This window comes from Protobothrops mucrosquamatus, unplaced genomic scaffold (genome assembly GCF_001527695.2).
Source record: "Protobothrops mucrosquamatus isolate PMUCROS unplaced genomic scaffold, P.Mucros_1.0 scaffold144, whole genome shotgun sequence".
In the NCBI taxonomy this organism is placed as follows: Eukaryota; Metazoa; Chordata; class Lepidosauria; order Squamata; family Viperidae; genus Protobothrops; species Protobothrops mucrosquamatus.
In genome coordinates, this window is record NW_015386510.1 from 884,048 (window position 1) to 911,870 (window position 27,823).

A 27,823-nucleotide genomic window follows, 5' to 3' on the forward strand; every position below is an offset into this window, starting at 1 on the left:
GTGAGCAGTGAACGTTCTCTCCCTGAAGAGGAGTGGAGGGCTGTAATTGGAGACATATACCAATGCAAGCTGTGTAACTACAACACACAGCTTAAAGCCAACTTCCAGCTCCACTGCAAGACTGACAAACACATGCAGAAATATCAACTGGTGGCGCATATTAAGGAAGGAGGAAAAACGAACGAGTGGAGGCTGAAGTGCATTGCCATTGGCAACCCAGTTCACCTGAAATGTAATGCCTGTGACTATTACACCAACAGTGTGGATAAATTGCGCTTACATACCACCAATCACAGGCATGAGGCAGCCTTGAGACTTTACAAGGTAAGGACCCACCAGTAATTTCAGTTGGCAGTAAATTGTGAAAATGACAGAAAGAAAAGGAAAGGTTGATAGATCTGCAAATTAAAGAAAGTAACAAAAAATAGGCTGCCACCTCAAAAGTGGCATTTTGAACATATTTTCAAACTCTTTGTTTATTTAATCAATCTTCACAGTTCTATTATCAGCATAATCCTTTGCATGCATATTCAGAAGTAAATCCTATTGAATTACCTGAGTTTTATTCCTAAATATGTGTACATAGCATTTAAGTGAAATTGTTAAATTAAAGGTATCATGTACCTAATTAGTTTTGTTAGCCAATATTTAACTACAAATGCTCTCACATATTTGAACTGACAGTTGTTTACTATTGTATATAAAAAATACTACAGTTTCATGCTACAGATCAATCATCTGAACCAAAGCCTATGACTTCAGTATCTACTGAAAACATACACAAGTGAACTATAGTTTTATTTTGAGATTTACAAGTATGGTCTATTGTCTTTTTGCCTATTTCTTTTTCTAAGCCTTACAAAAAACATGAAAAGTTGTGATGTACAAAATGTCAGCATAAAGGTAAATTCATTGTTTTGAAGCCTGGGAGAAAATGCTTTGAATCTGTCAGAGTGATGAATACTATTATAACCTAATATACCATTATGCTTCCAAATTTTAACGGTTGAATAATGTTTTTAGTAACGTTTTACTGGATTGCTTCATAGGATTGTGCAAATCATTTCTGCGTTCCAAACTTTTGCCAAGGTGTTTTTTATTTCTTTAGCAGGAAAGTTTTATTCAAAACATTTATCCAGTTTAGGATATTACATTGGGCATGTAGAGAATCACTGTTTTGATATGGGCAATCATATAGTTGATCTAAATGCAATGTAAGGCAATTTTAACATGCTGGGAGTCTACTTTATAAAGTAGTACTAAGTAATGCAAATACTGATATTTATGGACTAAATAAGCTGTTGAAAAACAATGTATGTTTTATCTCAAATCGTATTGTGAATTGCACACATTACAAAGTTAAAAAATAGGGAAATTGTTCTGTAGGTAACTTTCTCCCCACAAAGACTAGTAAAAAAACTGTGTATAAATTATGTTAGACAAGTAGCTGAAACCTCTTTTTTAAAGTCCAAAGTAATGAATATATTTTGTATTTGACTTTTATAAGGAAAAAGATGTCAGTCCCTCTGCCTTTCCTTTATCTTTCCTCCCTCTGTGCAAGACACTCTTCGGAAAATATGTGGGCTTCAGCCTTTTGCTTAGTAGCCCAATTCAGCCTTTTTTTTACCTGCTACAATTACATATGATGAAATTTATTTCCTTGGAGGCAGACTGTTAAAAATGTTGCTCACTGCTACTGCCTTCAACTTCAGGTACAGTAGAACTTTAGCTTTCTGCTGGTCTTCAAGGGAGATTATTTCATCAAATGTTTCTAGATATCTAGAATCAAAATACAAGTTTACAAATATATACTCATCAGAGTGCCTGACACCATTTTATTTTCAATATGTATTTAGAAATCTTCCTGAGTAATTATATGTTTTTGAAGCATGTGGTGCTTGTCAAGAAAGTAGGCACCTCTATATTTATAAATGCTACTGTGAATTTTCTTCCATGCCCATAATATTAAACATAACGTTACTTTAGCCGTAATAAATCTACCAGGAGAAGTCTTACAAGACAGTCGAGTAGTTTTCACTCCTTTAAATGTATACAATAAAAACATATAAGAAATTAAAAGTATCATATTTTTGTACTTTTTATAATTTGTAATTTAACTATTTTACTTTAGGAAATATGAAGATAAATAATTATTTAAATTACAATGGCATCAGAATACAGTATTTGTACTAAGCTATATAATATCAAGCTGTCACATCATTAGGTTCTTATTTTCACCTCTTGCTTTGTTTTAAAATGTGGGAGAGAATTGGCTTTAGAAATATTGCAATCAAAAATCTTAAAAGAGAAATAAAAATATTTTAAAAACTTTTCTTTCTTTCTTTCTTTCTTTCTTTCTTTCTTTCTTTCTTTCTTTCTTTCTTAGCAGTGGTCATATCTAGAAAATGTATAGAACTAATCAGATTTAAAGTAACTTATAATTCTGTCCACTTTTGAATTATTGTAGTTGACCTAATATTTTCTATTTTGTGTCATCTGCAAACTGTCACCTAAACCTTTCATATGTGGGTGCTGTATTTTGGTTATCTATTGATTCAATACCCATACAGAAAGTTTATTAAAAATAGAGGAAGTTTTTATTCAGAGCTTTAATGATTTTACAGTATTGCCTATCAAAGCAACGAGATGATATGAACAACATGTTTTTCTTTTGCGGCAGAGGAATCTTCTGCTTTGTGTTTAATTCCTGGAGTAAAACACTGGAAGGGTATTTTACAATTCTTAAAAATGAAAATGAAATAAAACCCATTAGAGACTCAAGAGTGATACTGGTATAGGCAGGGAGGATTTGTTTTGTTGGTTGAAAGGTCTTATTTTTCTCCTCTAAAATAAATAAATACTGAATACATAAAATCATACTGCCATAGAGTATAGTTACGTTTCCCTAGGATTTAATCAGTTAATTTGAGAGCTTCCAAATTGCACATAAAATCATGCAAACCTCCATCTAATCCCTGAAATAACAGAAGAGAATGCTATTTTTTGCAATTGTTTTTCCAGTTTCTTAACTAAATATTTCAATCTGCCTTCTACTTTGGTTTATGTCAAAGTTAGGTTCCCCAACTCATGGTCTCACTAAATAGGCCAGTCTGATATTGAAATGGACTGGTGAAGAAAAGGTATTCTGTTATCTAGCTAATACATTCTTTTTGTCAGTCTCAGAATATAGCAATGAGAAAATGCATTTTATTGAAGGAAAATAATTAGAATCCTCATAACTGTACCACTATTAAATGGATATTATAGAAAGGGGTTCTATGGTACCTGGTCCACCAGATCTGACAGGATAGATACACTCTGCTCATCCCCTTTCTTATACTTGTGGGTCCAAGGAGGAATAAGTTCTCTGTCACAACTCTTACCTCCCTCCAAGATTTCAATAGCCCCCAACCCTTTTCTTCAAGCCTAGAGGAGACTGGGTTAGAGATCATAGTATGCTAGGTGACCCAATATATTTGTTCATTTTATGGAATTGGAACAAACTATGCCATATTTATTTGTTTGGTTTTTCTACCATACTTTACTATTTTAATGGGTTATAGATATGATATTGGTTTTTATGTACCTTAGATGCATGGCTGAATATATTTTCTAAATATATAAATTGCTTTGATGAACCAAGCATCAAAACTGCTTGAGTACGGATAAGCCATGATGTAAAAAATGGAAGCCTATCAAATATTAAAACAGTTCTGTCTGCTGAATAGAAGAGTAATTTATACAATTAGTTGCCTAATATGACAAAACAATATTTAATCTACATTTTGTAAAAATGTACATTAAAGAACATCTGCTTTGAAATAGGTGTCATCACAGTCAGTGAGACTTGCATAATACATACATAATAGTATAATAGTACACATTGTGCAGTCAGAAGAATAACAAAATTCAATTTGCCATTTTTAATTGTTTTTAATAGAAATATAATTGATTCATAATACTATTAATATTAGCATTAGTTTTACCTTTATTTTTCCAGAAACTAGAAAAGTTGAATGACCTAATTCTAATTAAAGGTGAAAGGTTATTCTGAGGCATCATCTGCCTAAGAGCTTAGCTTTCAACCAATGAATTTAATGAAAATCTGTTTTGCAGATGTTTTTTAATGTCTTTGGCAGGATTTGGCCTACTTAAACATGAGACACAAACTAATAAACTTTATTTTTATTTGACCAGAGCAACACCTTTTCTTTCATGTTTTATAGTAAAAAAACATGTGGGTCATGGTATTCTGGAAGAAGACTCAAGGCAGAAAGTGTTGATGATCTTTCCATAAGTATTCAGAAACAAACTATCTGTATGTCTATTGCTACTGTTAGCTGAGGGAACAAAGCTGTATTCATTGCTACTAAGAATGTTTTGCTTTGATCCTTTTGAGAGAATTTCAGCTAGAATTGTCCTTGAAAATTACTTGTTTCTCATTTGCCTAAGGCAGAAGTAATAGCATTCGAATATTATAATCAAGATCAAGCTAAATAAATATTGGTTATTTATGAGAAAGTGTGCACTTGTATATGTATAGCAAAGCTGTGGTTTATAAGCCATGTGCCTTCCCAGCAGCTCTAATAGAAGCAACTACTTGCTTGCCAAGAAAGTGAATGGAATTTATTAAAGGCCTTGTCTGTAACGCAGACTGATGAACTTCTATGTGGCATATGTATCATCCACCTGCACAGAAGCAGTAAGAAGCAGTAAGAAAACTTACAACAGGCACAAATATAATCTCCGGATTATATCATTCTGAATTGATTAGCTAATGTTAATCAATTATGACCAGCATTAGTCTTAACTTGCAAATTTTGATTACTTGGGGAATGAAAAAAATGTATTTTTTTTTTATTTTAATGGGAAACTATGAGTTAAGAGTTCTAATCTTTAATGGAGGTAATTTAAATAATAACACCATTGTACCAGCATAGAATTTAATGGTAACTTATGCATGTAGAATAATTTTGAGAAATGTGAAATGGTTCTTTGACCATATCAGGAATGTTTGGTCCTGTGAAAAATATATAACATATCTGTAAACCCAGGGCTTTTTTTCTCATAGAACGCCCAGAACGGAGTTCCGGCACCTTTTTTGGATGGAACCTTGTAGGATAGGCAAGGCGGGTTGTATGACGTGTGTGAGTTCTGGCACCTTTTTTTTTTTTTAGAAAAAAAGCACTAAGTAAACCTATTTATTTATTATTTATTAAAAGTATGTATAAATCACTAGCATAAGCTCCCCAGTTGGTAAGATTTCTCTGAGTTAATTTAGCATCACCATAGTAATAGAGAGTCAAATATATCACAGTATCAATCTTAGCCTAGGGAGAGCTTATTCATCACAGAAGTCAGTTTTTGCTATACCTGCTTCCAAAACTATTAAATCTTTCTCCACCTTTTAATTCCCCCCAGGTCCAAAGGGAAGCAACGTTTTCCTTCAACCTTTCTGGCCATGGTATCCAGAATATTCAACTCGGTCTTCATTAGCTTTTATTAGATTATCTCTTTCCCACCAATTATGCTTTATGTCCTCTAGCAGCTTTAGAAATCTCCAAAATATGGTGTTTTTCCAAATAATCTGTAATTGTCATCACAAAGGGCCTTTTTGATAAGCCAAGCTTGCATTTAATGACAACTTCTCTGAACATTTGCTTATCAGTATTTTCAAAATAAAATAAAAATTAGAGAAATGAAAACAAAATTATAAAAAAGAAGAAAATAAAAGCAAACATTGACTTGAAATATTCCTAAATGATATTGAAATCTGTCACACTCCCATTTCAATATATGTAATTCTGAAGAAAGTATGCTGCATTGTCCATTCTCTGGCCTTGGTGAGATAATAAACTGTCAAACTTTGATTGAACTCCTTGAGTCAACTTTGGCTGTAAGAGACAAATATTGGTTCAGACATTAGCTGAAAACAATGCCCAAAATTCATTTTATCTGATGGAATCCAGATGATTCACTTAAATTTAATTATGCAAGCAATTAGAATTGTGTAATATGCTAATGTTATACATGGACACAAATGAGATAAATGAGATAATAATTAGGCTTCAATGACATGTTGTAAAGTAATACAAATAGCATATCTATCAATGATATTGATACCCCTGAATCCCTTATCACTGTAAAAGCATTTCTGAAGATGATCCTAGAGAGACATATAGAAAAAATATTAGCATTAAGATCTTCAGGGCTTAATTTGTCAAAACCTGGACCTTGAATAGGGCTAAATAACAAACTGGAAGCCAAGATATAAAATACAAAGCTGATTGTATAAAGTCCATTGCCAGACTTTACTCTAGCTACTAGGTTTTGCAGTTTTAGTAGTCTGAATATTTTCCAATTTAGGGCAAATATAGTTATTAAAATGGATCTAACTATGTGATGGCTGCACTATTTTGTAACCTTTTTTTCATAAGCATTAGTTTTTCCCATCTCTTTTTATGTCTTTGACTGATTCCTCTTGTTAAATGCAATACAATTGCATAATCCTCTCCTTAAGTGGCATTCCCTTGGATGATGCTGACCCTATAATGTGTTTATTTTAAACAAAAGTTTATCGTAATCCTTCATTTTGTCAACAAATTATTGCTGCCAGCCTTAAAAGATCCCACTGTAACTAGATTATAATAAAATGTTTAACGTTACATACGGAAAGGTTGGAAGAACAAATGGAGCATTGACTGTATTTTAGGAGATAGATTTATAGCCGGTCTTTGGGTCACTTAGGGCTAAGAATTTTCATGGTCAACTGGCTGGCCTGTTAGTTAGCATCTTCAGCAGGAAATGTAAATACCATTTGGCACCTGTCATTAAGCTGAACAACTAATATTCCTTTGCCTTTGGAAGGACGAATTCTAGCTCTTCAAGTCTGGTTCAAAGCAGAAACCTTAATTTCACAAACTTTGCATTCTGCCTTTAGTGAAGCAGAATAGTCTGTCTGACTTCCCTACTAATGTTTGCAATATTTGTTTTTTGAATTAGCCAAAGATATTGTATTAATTTATTGTGCCACCTTGCTTATGATTGATATAACTGGGATTTAGGTGACTTGAAGAGTACTATTCCTTCAGTGAAAGCTGAATATTCATATTATGCATGAAAGCATCAGGGTTAAAAAATAGATTTGAAAAAGTATGTAAGAAATAACAAGGAAAACCCAGTCAAAGTACACCCAATGCTTGCTTGCTTTATTTTATTTTATTTTATTTTATTTTATTTTATTTTATTTTATTTTATTTTATTTTATTATCAATTTTTATAGTCTCCCAACTCAACCAAGTGACTTTGGAAGTAAGAAACAAAATGTTGGTTGAGACATTAGCTGAAAATCAGAGCCAAAGTTTATTTTATATGAGGGAATCCAGATAATTCATTTAAATTTAATTATGCAAGCCATTAGAATTTTAGCATTCAATAATAAAATTTGACCCATATAGATTTAACCGAGTGTCATTGTTTCCATTTCAATAGTCTTTTAGTAAATTTAAATTTTAAAATCAAATATCATAGATATGTACCATTCCAGTTATTGAACTGTTGTTCTTATTTGTGTAAAAATGACCGTGCAAAAGGAAATTGGAAGATTTGAGTACATTTAAATATCAAAACATGTGTTCAAACATTTTTATAGTTACTTGTTTATATTAAACTTATTCTTTAGTGCATTGTTACTGAAATATATTTTTTCACATATAAAAGAGGTTTAAGACTTATGATCATTTTAGTCTGCAATTTAATTCCATTGACTATTTTGAATTATTCTATTTTTATATGTATATGGCTAAGAAATATTTTAATAGTCTGCTATTATATTAATGTGCATAGTTTATTATTATCTGTTCACAAAAATGTGAAATAACAGCTTCCAGTTCTTTAGCTGGTGTTGGTCTTCATACACATCGAGACCTTCGCAAGAACCACCAAGGCTAGTTCTTGCCATAATCTTTCAATTTCAGTTTTCAGATACTTTGTGATCTTCTCCAATTCTTTGTCTTCAATTCTGTTACCTTCTGGTATTGCAACATCAATTATCCAGAATGTCTTCTTTTCAACCACAGTTGTCTAGTGTGTTATGAACCAGATTTTATCCATTTGTACTGAGAAATACCACAATATTTGCTCATTTTCAACTATATTTTCGACTATATGTTCCCAACATTTTTTCATTACTAGCACATGATAATTTTTACAGATGTTTCAGTGAATCATTTTGGCAATTGTGTTATGTTGTTGTTTATAATCAGTTTGTACAACCATCATCACAAGTTTAATACTGCATATAATCTACTGTTTCTTCGGCTTTTATGCACATTTTGCACTTTGCATCATTTGATGATCTTTAAATTTTGGTCCTGAGTGCAGTGATTCAAACAACTTCCTCTTGCACAGCCTTTTGGCCTTCAGTTTCTTTTTCTAATGATTCCAGTCATAACTCATTTCCAGGTTTTATCTTTAGCCACTTTCCCCTAAATCTTTTATAGAAATTAACCATGTAATGCTTTTCTTTGCCAGCATTCTGTTCATGATTTTATTACATTATTTCAATATTCACATTTCTCTCCTGCACATTCAGTAAATTACAACTGTTAACATGCATCAATGCTTGTTCTTGGTTGTTTTTTACACAATCAACTAATGCATATTTTTATTCTTTGACAATTTGTTTGACCTGAAGTAAAACTTTGCCTCTATTTCTGCAGAACGGGTATAATCTATCAGTATCACTACAGGATGTTATGCATAGTGACTAGTATCAGTTTTCTTTTTTTCTGGTCCAAACCATCTAATTCAGCTTATGTCTACTTAATAATTCCAACAGTGCATAGTATTACATATATGGCCCAGGTAATGATGGCTTGGAAGGGAGTTTCCACTTTTCAATTTTGTCTTTAGTAAAGAATGCATCCAAAGAGCTGCTAATTGCTAAATGCATTCTTAACTTACTCATGCTTGAGGTTACCCAACTGTAAAATGTCCAGCTATTTGTAGGCATCATCCTGGTGGCTCCTGATGGTTTGACCATTTGACATTTCAATTTCATTAATTTTTATGATTCTTCTATTGTAGCACATTTTTCTAGGCCAAATTGCATTTTATATGGGCTAAAATTTCTTACTGTGTTTGTCAATAGCTGGATTTCAACTTCTTAAATTCCTATTTTATTTTAAAAAATTAAAATATAACACTCCAACAAATAAAAAAACAAATACAAATACAAAACAAACAAAACATTGAAAAAAGGTGCATAAACACACATTATCCTGCCTAATTGAATGCTGATTAAGACATTACTACAATATTAGTTTCCCACCCCTTGTGAAACAGGCCCAGAAAAAAAATTAAACTACTAAATCTATTTGCCAATTATTGACCTGTCATTCGTATATAATATTAATGGCAAAATAGTTAACAGGAGAAACAATAATAATAAAGAAAAAGTTAAAGCTTCAAAACCTTCTGTTAACAAACTGTTATTGTAATCAACTGGTAGAAAATTTACCACAGCATCTTATCTATCCCAAATCTTCCCAAGAGATTACAGTAATTTGTCCTGGATCAAATATACACATGTGTTTCTTAATAAAATCTCTTATCAATTGTTGTCTAATTAAATATAATAAATCTAGTCTCTATAGTTGGTCTATCTTCCCAACAAAATGTAGATAAAAGTGGTTCCTGATTGAATATGACAAATCCAATCCCAATGTCTTTCAGTCCTCTTAAGAAAAACCAATTTGTCACTTTTTTAAGTTTAAAGAAAAATTTTCAAAAAATAAGCTCCAACCCTATGGTGAAAGTCCAATATTAATGTAAATCAAATGAAGACACTTTTACCCTCCAAGGACAAGCCGTGTTTCCTTGAAAGAAAATGAAAGTTATTCAAACAACAGCATAAATCAAAGGGGGGGGGGAGAACAGGGGGTAAAATAAATCAGCATTCAGCCAGCTGGTCAATTTTTAAAAATAAAAAGCAGAGTAAAGACAGAAAATTCAGAAAATGAAGTTAAAACCCAGGCATGCTTAAGAAAGTGAACTGCTAAAAGGGAAATGGATATTCATGACTTTCTGACCACTTCCAAACAGAACTAGAATCTTCAAAACTCACCTTCCCAGATGGATCTATGGCCATAGAAAAGCCATCTTGGATCATTCCTAAGTGCTCCCATTGAAATACAGGGAATAGTACTGCCAGAGAACCAGCTTTGGCAGCAAAATCAGCAAATCATCACAAGAGAGAAAAAGCTTCTTACCATTCAGCAACCATCTTGGGAAGAAGTCAACTGGATTTCAATTTCTGGTTTTCCATAAAACTTTGGATAATATACAGGAAACAATATAAGATTTTAGTATCATTTTTACCATTTGATAGCTGAGATTTCTTTTTTTAAAAATCACTGAAAGTAATTTTGTTTTTTACTTTCAAATAGTACAAATAATAAGGGTGATAACATTATTCTGTAATGTTGATAAACCAATATTTTCTTTTCCAACCATCAATTTTGCATTCCAGTTTTTTTTTCTAAATAGCATTTTAATGTTTTTACTGACAGCTGTTGTTTCCAAACATTTGATGATCCAACCATGTGGTAATAAATCAAACACCTTTTTACAATCAATCCAAATGAAATGAAAATTGTTGTTGTTGGGTTTTTTTGGCTTTTGCAATTTTCCAAACCATTGTATTAATCAGAAGTTGATCTATATCTTTGTTTTTTTCTTTTCTTTCTTTTCTGTTGTACTGAATGTTATTTTCTTCTAAATAATCTTGGATATTATCTGCTGTTATAGGCAAGCATGTTATTTATTGGTCTATATGCCTGTATGCCCCTTTCGCTGGGGCTTTTTGAATCAGATTTTGTCAGTGATAAATCAATCACTGATATTTCCTTTGTATAATACTTTATTAAGCTGTTTAGGTATAATTGGATGTAAGTTAGTCATATATTTGATCCCAAAGCTATACATTTGATAATTTCCTGGAGATGTCTATTTCTTTATTCTTTTCAATTTTTAATCATTTCTGCTGTTATTATTAGGTTTTCCACTTGATTTTACTAAATTCTTCTTCAAACTCATCTTTTATTCATCCAGTAATTTTATTAAGATGCTTTTGCGTTCCCCATTCATCTTTCCAAAATTGGAAACTGGTTTGGTTTTCTATTTTCAGAATTTCCATAGCCATTTATACTTTAGTAGAATTGCCTTTGGACTGATTTAAATAGCTGTTTTTGCTTAAATTTGATGATTCATGCCTCATATGTTCAGTTTCACAGCTTTTGCTATTATTTGCGGTTTTATTTTTTTCCAAAGCTGCTTTTTCTGGCAAGCCAATTTTTTTTTAATAGAGTTTGTCTTGATTCTTACCTTTATCATTTTTTGTTCTTTCAATTTTTTTAATTACTTGCATCTGATCTTAAGTTCATTATTTTAGCTTCCAATCAGATCTTCGACTTTGGGATTGAATACGATTTTGTTTTTGATTTTCTAATTTCAGTAACGAGTTCTCCTATAACCACCATTGCTGTACTATAGGCAAGCTGACTAGTCTGTTAGATAGATGTTATTTTAACTCTTGCAATCCCCTTATTCATATTATTATAAGTGCCAGGTGTTTCTTGGGCACTGGTTTCAGTGCCAGCAATCTTATCCGTTTTACTGATAATTTACTGATAATAATTCTGCATATCTTTTATCTTTTAATTTTTCTTGGAGGAGAGGTGTTAAGTCATAGATTGTTTCAATGCTGGCTATACTTCTTGTTGTTACTTCTTCTAAATTATCATTTCTGTAATTCATATCAGCTATTTTCTTTATAATTGCAGTTGTGGTTATCTTAATTTCTTCTACTATTCTACTATTGCTTTGGGATCTTCTGTTTTCCTTATTTTTCTGAATATTTTCCAATTCTGCATCCTTGAATATTTTATTTCTGGTAATGAACCGCCTTTGATTGTATATGTTCACAAGTCATACCTGCCAGTTCTTTATCTGGTATTGGCCTACATATGCATCAAGTTCTTCATATGCTGGGATATTGTAATATATTGTTATATTATGTGTGCAGATTCAAGCAGTGTGCCCTTTTGCAATTGACAAATGGAAATTTTGTCAATGCACATATTTTCTAAGTGCCATCCAATTTTGGGGATTATGGCATCCAGTATGCCGATATCCATTTGGACTACCATCATTGGTTTATGCCATAAATTTTCAGTTTTGATTTTCAGATCTTGATACTTTGTAATCTTTTCCAATTCTTTGTCTTCTATTGTGCTATCTTCTGGTATTGCCACATTAATTATCCACAGTGTCTTTTCAACCACAATTACATCTAGTGTGTTATTTGTATTAATAAATTACACAATATTTTAACCTGCTTATTTTCAATTACTTTTTAAACTATATGTTCCCACCAAGTTTTCATTACTGGCACATGGCCATTTTTATAAATCATTTTGGAAACATTGTTATGTTGTTGTTTATAATCAGTTTGCATGATCTTCTTGCATGAGTTCAGATTATGATCTAGTGTTTCTTCTGCTTCTTTGCCAAATGTGCACTTTGAATCATTTGATAATTTTTCAGTTCTGGCCTTGATTGCATTATTATGATTTGTTGCTCAGTCAGCTAGATGTTTAGACTGAATTTGCCATTTTAATCTATTTATCAAGTCCTTCCTAAGGACCTGGGATAGGCAGATGTTGTTGCTTCATGGTGTTAAAAGGTATTGTTGCAGGATGTAATCTGTTCAAAGTAAAGCTGCTTTTTCCAATTGACTGGTGGTAACTTTATCAAATGGTTCTCCAGAAGTTTTAGAATTGTACCCAAGGTGCCCATTAATGTTGGTGCGATCTTTGCTTTGTTTTGCCATAGTCATTCTACTCTATTATATTTTGTGATTTTCTATAGTTCTTTCTGTTCTGTTTTGCTGTCTCCAGGTACTGCAACGTCCAGACTTTTTTGTCTGTCTTATTGACAGTTCTTAAGTCTGAGGTATTATGTGTCAGGTTCTTGTCTGTTTGAATTTTAAAGTCCCAGAGCAGTTTAGCTTCTTCATTTTCTATTACTTTCTTTATTTTGTTGTCCCACCAGTTCTTGCTTGCAGGCAATTATTATTATTAGATTTTTTTTATCCTGCTTTTTTTAATATATAACTCAAGGCAGCAAACATTCTTATTGCTCCTGTAGATGTTGTAAATGAAGTAGGGAGAAAGTAATAATTTTAATGAGTTATTTTTTCATTTAAATTATACAATAAGAAAAAGTAATATGTAAATAACCTATTGTTTTGTAATACCATTGAAGGTTTTTTTTTTTTAAAGCATCTTTTTCTACTATACTAAAGGGATATCATGCTCCAGCAATAGTTTTTTAATTGTTATTTTCAGTGCCAAGAAAGAAAAAAAGAAGGAAGGAAGGAAGGAAGGAAGGAAGGAAGGAAGGAAGGAAGGACTATTATTGAAGTAAAATTATAACCAGTCTTTGTAGAAATATATTTTGAAATATTATGTAGAAATACCTTATATATAGAGCACTTCTCTTAATTAAAAACAAATATTGAGATATTACATTAAGAAGTGTCCTTATACTCAGAACTATGCCATATGTTATACAATCTGTTCATTTATTTGTTCATTGTAATATATACCCTATTTCCACTATGAAATTGAGGCATTATACATAGTGGCATTTTTCTCCAGTAATGATAGTGTGAGGCAAATGGGTTTGTGAAAGAAAAACTGGTCCATAGTTCCCCAGTGAGTTTTAATTTCGCTTCTACAAGGCTTCTCATTTTCACAGAACATGTTTTATCTGAGAAACTTTATAGTTTATGTTAATAAGTTGGAAATCTTTTATAATGTATGGGCAGCTACTGAGGAAATGCCACAGTTTGTATATCAAATTATCAGACTGGAAAGTGAGTAATGAATGATAAAATATGCAAGAATGCTATTCTGATTAGTTGACTGTAGAGAACAAGGTGTACATTCACTACTACATTCATAATTTAACTATTGGCCTAACATATGTATAGGTATGTTATTTCTGTGGGAATCCCTAACACTGCATTTTAACAACTCTACCCAATCCAGAAGATATGGCCAAATATGTAGAAAATAAACTAAAACTGCATCAGTGCCTAAAAATATGTGTATATGTGTATGTCTGTGTGTCTCTCTGTGTGTATTTGTGTGTATAGCTTGATTTGTAAGTATCAGGATGATAATTCTTTATGTAATAACGAAAAAGTCGTTATTAAAGTGACTTCTAGGTATCTGTTTTTGTATTTGTAGTTACTGATGCTTTTCTAGATTAATATAAACAACACAAGTTTTTTTCTTAATATATCTAAGATTTTTTTATTTTTTATTTAAAAAGGCTGTGTCTTGGGACATGCATATCACATAGTGAAATAGTGTTGGTTTGACCTTCTTTTCCTGAGAACGGGCACATTTACATGAAAAATAAAGTTCTTAGTGCAGTACCAAAAACAAGCATGTCATGGAAATGACCCTACTGGTATCCACAGTAATTGAGTTAACCCTGTTGTAATATAGTTTCAAAATATGAAGCAACATCTAACATAATCCCAAGTGAAAACTCCTTTCTTCTTTATGAAGTAAAAATATTACAATAGTCCCCAGCATCTTGAGATAAACTTAAAGAAACTTCACTGATACATACGTACAAATATCCATAGTGGTATATGAAACAATAACAATATCATATTGAAAAGTATCTAAAATTATGTTTGTCTTTCCCTCTTATCAAAGTCTGTAATCTTATATGAGAGTACTAACCTCTTTATAATTTCTGTTCTTTGACCCAATACTAATAATTTCTCCAGATTCATCCATAAGGCAAACAATTTCATGTTTTGAATGATAAAGTCCATATTTTCAAAGTTTAAGATTTTAAACCCAATTACTCAAATGTACAAAAAATTAAGGTTTTTTTTCTACCTTAATGCTTAATATGTATTTGATATATATCTAATTGGTTACTTATACATTAAAGATATATTATATTAAATAGTCTAATTGTTTGTCTCTTTGTTTATCTTGTCCAAACAATTATGTTTTTAATATATTATTATAGTTAAGAGAACAATAAATGTCAATATTATGTTATATTGAGGTGTGATCTGAAAATCTATTCCAACTCTGACAAGGCACGATGAATAACAATCTACCTAGGAAATTTTGAAGAATTAAAACAAGTTAGAAAAGTGCTGCAGTGTTTCTGGAGGTGGTGAACAGATGCCAAGAGTAGAATTCATCAATCATCAAATGTGTCCACTTCCTTTTAAAATAGCTTAGGTTAGTAATTATCCCAACCTGATCACTTTCTGTGAATTCCACAATTGATCTCAAATGTTGTTTCAATGGATATACCATGTAGGGGACATGGGTTTTTGGTCTAATTTTCCATAATGTGCAGGATTTTATATACTTCTCTCATCTGCAGTTCATTTGCTCTAAAAATTTGGATGCTTTGTTTTGTACTTTTACCAACTGTACAATTTTCATTTTTATTTTTATTTTTATTTTCATTTCCTCCTTCTCCTCTTCACATTTTCATTTTTCACTAATTAATCCTTGACTACTTCAAATGTATATGAAAAGTTGGGAACTTGTGAGCATATCTCAGTATTTTTCTTAAACAGAACTGAAACAATTTAGAAAGATATTTTTTATTCTATTGTCGTAAACAATTAGGTATCATCACCAAATTTGGTTATTTTCCCATCTGCCCGCTAATTTTACATCATCTATAAAGAAACTTAAACATCAGTTAAAAAAAAACTATTTTGTAAATCTCTCTGATGTGACAACAGTCCATCTATATCTTCTCTTTTTAAATTTCTTAACTAGTTATCAATTGATGAAAGCATGTGTTCTCTTATTCCACAACTGCTGAGACAGCTCAGGAACATTTGGTGAAGTGTTTCATCAAAGGCTATTTGGTCACAGATATTCAGCACAAATCTAAAGGTTGAATGAGATAAGACAAGACATATCTTTCAGAAACCATGCTGGTTTCTTTACAGAAAGACTTATTGCTCTACATATTTCATTATTTTTTAAAATACTTTTTACCATTTTTCAAGAACAGACATTAAGCCTAGCTTAATATTTCATATTTATTGATCTAGATCCTATTCTAATAATTACAGCCACACTGGCAATTTGTTATGGAGAACTGGACGATAGCTAGTCTTAAATGAACTTATATCTTTTTGTTAATTGTTTTTGAATGGAACTCATCTGTGCCATATCCTTAGCAGTAAAGATAGAAGCAAAGATTTCATTTGTCTAGTAGACTTTGGATATTCCTGCTGTCCAGCACTTTTCTGATGGTTTCCTGTTTTGAATATATTTAAATATTTTGTTGTAAGTCTTATCAATTTTTATTGTACAGTCTTCAATGACTCTCTAATTATGTAATGATATAATAATAAAGAAAAGAAAGAAAAACAAATTAAATTAATTTTGTTCATAAACAAATAAAATTGTCTCAATAAGAGATAATAACTATCATATCATTGTGTTACAAACAAGACATAGGTCCAATATTGTATTTCTTAGGACTGGGCAATCCTTATGATTCAGTCCCCCAAAACCTTTTCAGTGCATGGAAGACCATAAATGTGCCACCTATCTGCCACACCTTAAAGTTGCTGTATCCTTTGTGGAAATTGCACTAAATCTATGGCTGACATTTGAGCAATCCTGAGGGAGAAACTTTAAGGATCTATAAGCAGGTGTTACATTTGTACTCTGTATGTACTAAAAAAACTTTTTAGTATTAAATCAGAGGAGTTACACAATCCTAATCCTTAACTCTCATAAAAAATCATTTGACAGATGAAGTTTTATGTGCGATCCCATACTTTAATAACAAAATGCAGCAGTGTGAGAGGAGAGCAGCGAAGACAAAATATTTGCCATATAAGTTCAATTAAGAAAGGCTTAAGAAAACAAACAAGCTTATTTTAGAAAAAAGGACTACAGTACATAGATGGGAAAAGCATAAATAGGCTTCAGTAAAATAGATTACTATATATAGGCCGACAGTATTTTTCATATTTATGGGAAGGAATTTGGACTATGATTCAAAAATACATTTTTTCCAAATTGGTTTTATGACATTAATAAAAGCTAATCCTGTGGGCTAAAATATTCAAATTCAGTGCCTTGCCTACATTAATAATACATTATTAATTGATTATTTACTGAGGATGTTAAACAAAAGCCAAATAGATCAACTGAACCTGAATCATTCAGCTGTAGTTTTTTAAAAAAGATATTTTTTCAGCTTAACATATCTTTGCTTTATAATATATACAGTATAATATGTTCTTTTAGTTTGTGTTATGATTCAGCAATCAAAATGACAAAAAAAATTCTCAGCCAACATCAAGGGAAGAAATGATGTTTTGTTTGAGATTTGTGTAGAGAAACAGTTTCATTTGATTTCCTAATTTGTAATAGGTTATTCTACAAATTAAAAGTATCACAAATGAAAGAAATGCTGTTTTATGGATAGATGAGTTTTAGTTTTGGGATTAAAAATTTAAAGGCTAGTTATATGTATATTTTTGTTAAAATTTCTTTTTTATTTTCTTTGTTTAGAATTCTATGAAAGGAAGCAATATGCTACATAGTCTCATTCTCATTTTGATTTGTTTTTATTGTTTAAAAGAAAAGAGCATTATGATTTTTTCCCCACTAAAACATGTTTTTTGAGGAAACACTGAGACAAAGTAGCAAACAGAGGATTTAACTCTAGAATTGTGCTCCTGTTGTATTCACTGATATTTTTCTATCCAAGACTAAGACTGCATTACTCAGTTTAAGACTTTGTATCCTTTGTTTTAGTGCTGGGAGACTTGTGGAAAAACAAAGGCAATATATTTAATTTCATTGACTTCTACATATAACATATAGTGGAAAAAATTTGCAGCATAAAATATTCACAGGAAATGAATTGATGAAGGACAGCCTTGATTTTACATTTTTGTCTGCCACTCTCCTTCTGCGCATTCCTTATGCTTCTGTAAAGCACCTTTTGTAGATCCAAATGTTTTCATGTCATCTGCTATCTTTGCCACCTCATTGGCCATACCCTTTTCAGATCATTAATAATTGCATTAAGCAAGACTTGTCTTACTATGGAACATTTGGGCAACCCTCTCTGAATTTTTTTCATGTTGTAAATGGACCATTAATTCCTAATTTGTTTTCTAACTCTTCTATACCATGGCAGTAGTTTAGTTTTTATCCTACAAATTCACAATTTCTTAACAGCCTTTCTAACAGCATTATCAAATTAGTAAAAAAAAATAACAAAGAAGCATATTTTTTTCTAAATTCTCAGTTTAATTACTTTGTGGCTTTAAGGTGATTATTAAATTATATTAAATAATTTAATATTCACCTAAAAAGCCACAGAGTAAAAATAATATTATGTATATTCATATTTTGAAAATTGTCAGAAATATATATATATATGTTCACTAAATCTTAATCAATTTTTGTTTTCTCAGTCTGATAGCTGGTGTAAATAGTGACTAAAAATAGCATTGTTGTATACTATGGTATTAATGCCAGATATTAAGATACAGTATGCTGGAAGCCTCTACAAATTTTTTTGGGGGGGATGTTAAGAAGAAATGTATCAAGACTATAAAAAAATCAGAAAGTCCTTTTGAACATCTGGTTCTACAGGAAAGTCTACTAATCCATTATCTTCTGAATTACACAAATCACTTTGATTTATAATCTTAACAAAAATTTATTTAGTGTGAAACAAAACTCATGCATTTGAGCTGCTTGGTTTACACTGACAATTCTTATAATATAAAAAGACTTTGTTCATTATTTCACTTTTTTGTTACAATTTATAATCCTAACCTATAAAGCATATTTGTGGAAAGAGAATACTGAATTAATTCAGAATAATTTCAATTTTATTTTAACAAGACACAGAATAATATCTTATGTGTAGCCTTCTATTGGTTCTTCCTCATAAGATAAAATAAATTCACTTCTGGTTTTGTGGTAGTGAGTGTATCTCAGTAATCTGGTCAAGGATATTCTTAAATGTTAGTGTTTCTTAGCTGTATACCACATGTCTATGGAATTTTTGTGCCCTAACTATTGTATTTTGATACTGTTATAAAACATTGCATTCAGTATCTCATGTTAATTGCATAAAGTTATGGAATTAAAATTATAATTTGTGAGTTATGCTTTTGATCTATTTTTAAGTTTCCCCACTGTTTTCTACTACATGCCAAGGGACACATTTGTGGATCTCAACATTAAAGGCACCACTTCTAAAAAAGGGTGTGCAAATGTCCATAGGAAAGTTATAATTTAGGTATGTTTCTTTTTTTATTTAAACCCTTTAATGAAAAAATATTTTTAAATGTAAAGCATATGTTCTTCAATAAGAATTTCATATTATAAAGCTTTCTTAACCAGCAGCAGTTTAGATGGGCAATATTTTTATTCTTTAAAAAATCATTCCACCTTGTAATTTAAATTGCTCAGATCTGTCATCTATGTACGGTGTTAAACTGACCCTGGTGTGCAAAGAAGCAGAGATAAGGAAGAATCAGACTGACAAAAACAGTAGTGTTGCAATACAAACCCTTTGTCTTCAGTGTGTTACAATAATGTGCACATGCCCAGAATTTGCAGCATGATGGTCCACTGCTGCTTCCATCATTTAGTGGGCATACATATTTACCTAGTTCATAAAAATACATTTTCTTTATTTTATATTTTTAATTTCATATTTGCTTTGCTTCTGAATTGTCCAAGAAAAAAGTAATGTTCTTTCATTTTTTTTAACTTTTTTTTTGTTTGTGTGAGAAGTTGTTAATCTGTGAATGTTTGGGGTACATCAGCTTTTAAATGAAAAAAGGAAACGTAAATCAGGTATTCTTGTCATTCCATAGCATGTTGTGATAACCTGAACACTAAACCAATGTTACAATACTTATTCATGCATTGAAAACTTTCGCCCCTTGCCCTGCCCCTTTCATAGCTACTCCAGCTCTGATTTTCTTTCCTTTAGAAACCATTGTTATACATTCCAGGAAGTAGTTAATGTTGCATTATGAAATAAATTATGCTATGCCTACCGTGTTTCTCCAAAAATAAGACTCGGTCTTAAATTATTTTTTGCTCCAAAAGATGCATTATGGCTTATTTTCTGGTTAGGGCTTATATTCGGGGAAATATGGTACTGAATGCATCTGTCTGGCTGACGATCTTAACTGGGGCTTATTTTGGGGGTGGGGTTTATATTACAAGCATCTTGAAAAATCATGCCAGGATTTATTTTCCGGTTGGGTCTTATTTTTGGGGATACATGGTAGAATTTGATTTGTGAAAATACCTGTCAAGGATGAAACTTCGGCAGCTACATGCCTCTGTGTTTCAACTTGCCTTTAGAGTAAGGGGGGGGGGAAGATGTTACTTTTGGGTTAGATGGAGAAACGAAACCTCTATGATTCCACTGAAGACCATGAGAGCCTGAAACCTTTTCAAGGACACCATAACAGGTGTGGATTTAAAGCAGATGGTTCCCTTAACAAAATGAATTTGTTTATATGGACTATGTAAGACATTAGGGGTTTGGCTGGGAAAATTATTAAGTCTTTGATTTGGTGTTGGAATCTCAGAGTTAATTTTGCTTTGACATTCCATTACTGTATTCAGTAAATAGTAAGATTTTCGGAAATGGAATGAATCTGGAATTTTATTTGGATTTTTAAGCTGGATGTTGACATTAAACTAACTCTCTCTAGCAACCTACTGAGTTGTAAATATTCCTTTCTGAGTAAATTGATAAAGATGCACTTGGAGAAGGCTAGTTATCTAGACCCAGTTCAACTTGTTTTCAGGCTATATAAAAAAACCCTACAGGACAACTATGCATCTCGGCTATAAAGCTATTAGGAGTTGTTATCCAGCATTCTAGGCTTCTGATATTATCAGCATACTAATAGGTATTATTCCATTTAAATCAAGTGTGACTATTTTGCTGATGAGGCTGAAGAACAATAAACTTATTATTATAAAATAAAGATGATATTGCTAAATTGTTCTCAAATGGATAAATCGGGAAGATGGTTCATCATAGATGAAGGAATTTGTATCTTGGGAATTCAGATTAAAACCTGTCAACAGAAAAATGATAAATCACAATAGCAAAAACTGCAGATACCTTATTTCAGCTCTGTGACCCTTTCCTGATCTGGCTATAGCTGAATTTTATAGTACAATTTACAATTAACCTATTCTTGAGAATAGTATCGAGTTACTGTTAAAGGCAATATGTGAATAGCAAATGATGCCTAATGCATCTGCTGAACAGTGCAACTGCCAATTGTTAAATGGAATAGTTAAGCTGGGAATGTATAATACCTATATTGTATATGCTACACTGGTTTCCTGTAAGACTTGGGGACCAATTCAAATTTGCATTTTAAAAATATAATCCCATAGTAATACTTTTTCCAGTAATAACTGACATTCAGATCAGCTGGAAGATTCTACTTATGGTTCCACATGTGGTATGGAGTATAGTACAGTGATTGAGGATAAGACTATTCTTTGATGAAGCCCTGCTTACAAAATCCCCTTTCTACTTAGACTGGCTGATGTCAATTTTGGTAAGCTTTTGGAATCTGCCAAACGTTCATTTACTCTTTTAAACTTATTGTTGGTTTTTTCTCCCCTGTTCTGCTTTTTAAAAAAATGTGTTGAAATATTACATGGTTTTATTGATTTTGTGAAGTTATATTCCCCTATTTGAGATACTCCTGTTTTTAATGATAAAAAAGTAAGGAAGGAAATATATAACTATTTAATAGTTGCTACTTTTTATATTAACTAATCAAAACTTTCTCTCAATTTTCAAAATACTAATGCAATGTGGTTGGAGTCCCAGTGCATGACAGTAATGTGACAATATCATTTGAGAAATGAAATGGAACATCTGTATGCCAACATCTTTCTTGCCTCCCAGACTACACATTTTCATGTTTCTGAATCACTGATCCAACATAAATTCCCATCAGACTGAAGAAGTTTCAATAATATGGCATGAGAACTGTCTTTTCTCCACCAATTTACATTTTTCTTATCTTTAACTTTTACTGCTGGAAAGTTATTACATTTGACAGTTGCTACCAAGTTCCATTATCTCTGCACCAGCTTTGAATGAATAGTCCTTTTGTTTGAATTTAAGCTGTAAACAAATACATTCTTGATAGATGAGATAAGAGATAGTATGTCATATATTTATGATATATAAACATATATTTATATATTAAAACTATAATATTGTGGCACTAAAATGCCTTCACCTAAATGCAGCAATAAAATCCCAAGCAATATTATAACCAGCTGAAAAGAAACAATCCCACATTATGGATATACTAATTGCAGCAAGCAATAAAACTATTTCAGAAATATTTTAGATAATTCTTTAATCTGCAAAGAATATTTTTCATTATCTCCTTGATACAAAGTTAAGCTCTGTTAATGCCACATCAGGGAGAAATTATGACTAATACATTTTCTGAATATCCAGCATTTTTCTCGTAATGGCTTTATCATTCCAGTAATGTTTAGGTTTTGAAATTTGACATCTTGGGATTTTTCAGGTCTAAAATGCAAGTGCTTTATATCTCCTTGAAGTATCAAGACTTTTACTACTATTGTTTTAATGTCATTTTAAACTCAGTCAATAGAGACTGCGCATTTGAATCAAACAACCATCCCTTATCGGCACTGAGTCAGTTTTGAAAAGATGATGGTAATTTGTGAGGCAAGGAGGGATTTTTTCATGACTTTATTTCTTCATATTTCCATTTAAAATATGTCCATTTAAGTTTGGGGGGGGGAATTAAAATTCTCTTATTTCCTACATAAAGCCTTTCTGTACATGTAGTTAAATATGTATTTGAAAAAAAGTAATTGAACACTTTCACCTCTGGTTTGAGGAAAATGGAGCCACTTGGTGAGAAACATGACTACAGTAGAAAAAAAGGAAAGCATTAAGCATTTATTTAAACTACATGCTTAATCATCATGTAGGTCTAGGTCCTGTCTACTAAAGTCAATCTTTCTTACTTTATTAATACAGTATTGTTATACTCCTGTACTTTACAAACTGGGGGATGTGATGGCCCAGCAGTTAAAGATGTTGAGCTTGTCAGCTGGAAAGCTGACAGCCCAGTTTCAAGACCTGAGCTCTGCGGGATGGGGTTTTCTCCTGTTACTTGCCCCAGTTCCTGCAAACCTAGCATGTGCAAACATGAATAGATAAATGGGTACCACTTGAGTGGAAAGGAACAGAGTTCTGGGTATGCTTTGGCATATGATCATGCTGGACACATAACCATGGAAGTGTCTTCAGACAATGCTGGTTCAGACAATGGAGATGAGCACTATCCCCTAGAGTCGGCTACGACTGGACAGAGTAAACCTTTACCTTTACCTTTTTATAAACTAAAAAGGCCTGTTCCTTGCCTCAAAAAGCATACAGTACTGTATAACCTTCAACAGAAAGTAGAAAATAAAATCAACTTGTTTAGTTAGCAGTGTTGTGGTGAAATGAAATATGTAGCAACAGTTAGATGCATTTGTCTTCTATGTTGAAAGCTGATTTCATGGAAAATCAGTGCAATTGTCTCTATTTGGTAAGTATGCAATGGACTATATCTTACTCTAAGCAGATTATAGGATTGTTGAATTTGTGGTGAAAGCTTCATAACCATATTGTGTCCAGAATTAATTTAAAACCAAACTAATAGCAGTTAAGTACTCTTCTGTGTTATTAATAACTACAAGTACTGTGCAGGAAATTCATTATAGGAATAGTAATTAAGAAGTAACAACTTCTTAAAGAAGCTGTATCATAAATAGGTGTAAAGTGTGCATCCATGTGCAATCTAAATTAACTTTTCTCCTTTGAATACAGATTGTGGTGCAGCCTAGCACTTAGTTTGAACGCTTTAATATGATAAAATGAATGTAAATCAATTTCACATGTATTCATTTTCATACAAATTTTGAGCCAAGCAATTGTATGTACCAAATGCAAGCTATTTGGTTATTAAATGCCTTTAATAAAGCTAATGATAGTTGTTTACACTATGCAAAGTATGTGGCAGAAGTGTGTCAGTGAACTATCCATTCTCAGACTAACATTAATATAACTGTGTTGCTTGGATAGTGTACTGATGACTGTATTTCTCCCAATAAAGGAGAGTATTTGTAGCTTAGGGTTGAAATGAGGGGTCCTTTGTGTTTTCTGAGCTTGGTTGTTTTCTTGCAGATGTTTAACTAACCAAACTAGGTAACATCATCAGTGATCAAACTGAGGATGTTACTGAGTTTGTATTTGTCTTAGCAGAAATACTTCTGCATATACACACTCCTAAGAGTTTAATGTTAATGATAGTTACAATACATAATACCATGCAAGTCAAGAAAAAGGAAGTAAAAATTCTAACTTAAAAGAGGAAAAAGAATAGACACTATAGATTCTGCAAATTGATTTCCAATTTACAAAGCATAGTTTGTAATAAGGCAACACTAAGTTTATATGGATGTTTCATGGTGTTCAAGTGCTATATTAAAGTGTATGCAGTTCACCATAGGATAATGTTATTTGCAGCTTATTTCTTGTTAAATTGCCATTATAATAGTAGGTAATCAAAATTTTAGTATCTTTTAGTGTGACCGTGTATTTATTGCATAATTTCCATGTGTGAATTAACATGTAGTTTGTCACTATATATAAAGACTCTATAACACTGTAGTCCAAGTGTTATATCAGTGTTGAATGTTGTTTAATGAATGGCTTGATTTTGTAATGTTGGGAATAAAATATGTAATAAATGTATTACCATTTCATCAGCTTCATCAACTTTAATCACCCTTCATTTGGTTTGGCCAAAGTATTTCAGTGTCTACCCATTCTGTCAAGAAATAGAAACTGCCAAATGGATAAAGCAGGGGAACCTTGGCGTGTGTGTGTGTGTGTGTGTGTGTGTATGTGATATGTGATATATATATCTGAATCACATTTTATAGGAGAATGAGGGTCACTTCAGGTTCTTTGTTCTGGAAAAAACAATATTTTTGCAAAAACATTTGAGTTGTGAAAAATTAACTACTGCTATCCCATTTTGGTGTCAATCCAGAACATTCTTGCCTTACAGCTTTATTTTTTTTCAGAAATGCATGGACAAACCACATCTTCAGTATAACATTTAGTCTTTTTCTAAAAACCCCTCATTATATCCTATTTTGGATATACTAAAAAAAAATCATACCATATTTTATTTTGTTTGGGAAAGGATAAGAAAGAAAACACTGCATTTTGGGGTATTCTTCTTTAAATCTGTAAAATTAAAATTAAAGTGCATTCTTTTTTAAATCTGCATTTCTTGGTTGAAAAAGAAAACTGTATTGGAAAGTTCATCTATGAAGTCTTCTCTCTGTAGTCCAGTATGATTTCTTTTCTCTCATTGAAAAGGGAAATCAATTTTGGATATCTTCTAGCCAAACACTTTAATTTTCAAGAACAGATTAAAAGCAGCAGAACAATAATTAAATTATAAGCCTTGATAAATTAACTTGAGTTGACACTGCTATATTTAAGTATTTTGTTTTGAATCTCTAAGCAGGATGAAATATTTAGAGGGTCATCAACAGACAAGTGCACTGCTTTGGTGTATAATTGCCATTTTTTAGTTCCTTAAATACTATATTTTCCATAGTATTTAATATTAATAGCAGAAGTTATCATCTTCCAATAAAAGGCCATACTAGCTAGTAAACATAGCTATTCCTCTTTTTTCTCCTCCCGAGTCACTGTTGATTTCTCGCAATTGACTGAATAAGAACCTGCAGTTTTCTTGGCAAGATTTTGTAAGTGATTTGCCATTGCCTCCTTCTTAGGGTTGAGAGAGAGTGACTGGCCCATGTCACCTAGTTTGATTTGTGTCTAAATAGAGCTAGAATGCATGGTCTTCTAGTTTCTACGATGGCCATTACAGCACAATGATTCTTGCTGTCTTTACATGTGAACTATGATACTTCTTCAGAACATAGGGGGAAGAAGGGTCATGGAGAGCAGTGACATGAGGATACAGTTCCAGAAGGGGCATTTCCCTCCTGAGAATAAATACCCACAGTAGCATTTGCCTTTTTCAGCAATCCTTGGACCTTAACAACGTACCCAAAAGAGGATGTGCAGTGGACAGAAAATGCTTTTCACCATTAATAACTAATTGAGGGTATTAATTAAAAATTACTTGATATATGTTTTTGTTTTCAACTGATCAAAGTCCAGATTCCAGATTATTGGATGAAAAGTGCAAACATCTTGTGACTGTTTTTTTTAACATCTTCCAAGCATTTTTCCCAGAAGTATAGGATTCAGTTTTTATAACATAATAATTAAAATTATTGCTTTCCATCTTTTGTATAAACCTGTATGTTTATATCTGTATATATGTAATCAACTCATTAATATTATGATTATGATAGATAATAGATGTTAGATAGATATGGATAGATATATGCATGGATGGATATATAGACAGACAGACAACATGTTTTTCATTTCAGGTTTAAATTTTCTCTTTTTTTGTAAGGTATAAAAGTTTTTAGAAAGTACCTATTTGTTTTTAATTGATTGTTTTATATATTAGTTGTTGACTGAATGGATGAGCAGTCCCTGTGATATTTGATTACAGACCAAGGCACTCATTTAACCTTCTCTTCTTTCCTGGTTGGGATTTCAGATACAATGCAGCATAGCTCCCTTAGGCTCAGTAGGATTAGAATACTAGCAGTAATCCTTAGTCCTATGAAACAGACCTGATAGAACTTCAACTTACTTGTTTAGGCTTATGCTCACTAATGGATCTTAAGGATGTCACTCTGATTTTACTGACTCAAATGTTAAATTCATGTGCAGTTGTAAATGGATTTTGTAGTAGAAGTCTTTACAGTTATTTCTATTTAGTCCAAGTGTTAAACATCTCCAATAGCAGGCCAGTAGCTTTAAATAGCTAGCCTCTATGTACACATTGATTCTTCAGTATAAATTTTTAATGAGATTTAGTGCTTACTGAACGTGCCAGATTTTGATCTGTGGGTCTCAAATTTTCTACCCATGGATAGGGCACATTTTTCAGTTTTTACATCTTGCATCTAATACAGTAGATATTGTCTTTGTACAAATGCAATTTCTTGAAACATATCATTTTGAGTAACTTTTCTGATAGTAACACAGCTGCTTACTTTTATTTTACTATATGTTTACTATAAAAGTTGAGTAGGAATACCAATCCCTTTCTCATAAAGAATCAAGCTGCTATTATATGTTTAAGACTTATACCTATTGACTTGTAGCATTGATTTAATAATATATATTTAGTTTAACTGAAATTATTCTAAGGTACAACACTTCATTGCTTCAATAATAGGCAGGTGAAATAGGTTTTTGTTCTGTAAGCTGTAATAATGAAAATCAAGGGGTACACTTAAAAATGGGGTTAAGTTTAAACATAAAGAAGACTAAACTAATGACAATAAACACAGAAACTAGCCTGAGAACTGAAAATGAAGACAACAAAGTAGTGGATAGCTTCTCCCTTTTAGAATTGGCTATAAATACAGTAGTTGAATTGAAGCAGCAATTAATTGAACCAATAGTCAAAATATGTACCTTAGACTTGTAGAGTAGTAGAGTAGTAATG

The 27,823-nt window shown here is 31.8% G+C and overlaps 1 protein-coding gene across 1 annotated transcript in view; it reads left to right on the top strand.

Annotated features, from left to right (window-relative positions):
* Positions 1-27,823, top strand: part of LOC107285073 (zinc finger homeobox protein 4-like) — a 70,164-nt gene that overhangs the window by 3,986 nt on the left and 38,355 nt on the right. Inside the window, exon 2 of the mRNA XM_015813222.1 lies at positions 1-324. This exon is cut by the window's left edge and continues 179 nt beyond it. Within this exon, the coding sequence (XP_015668708.1) occupies positions 1-324 (324 nt within the window). The remainder of the gene's footprint in view (positions 325-27,823) is intronic.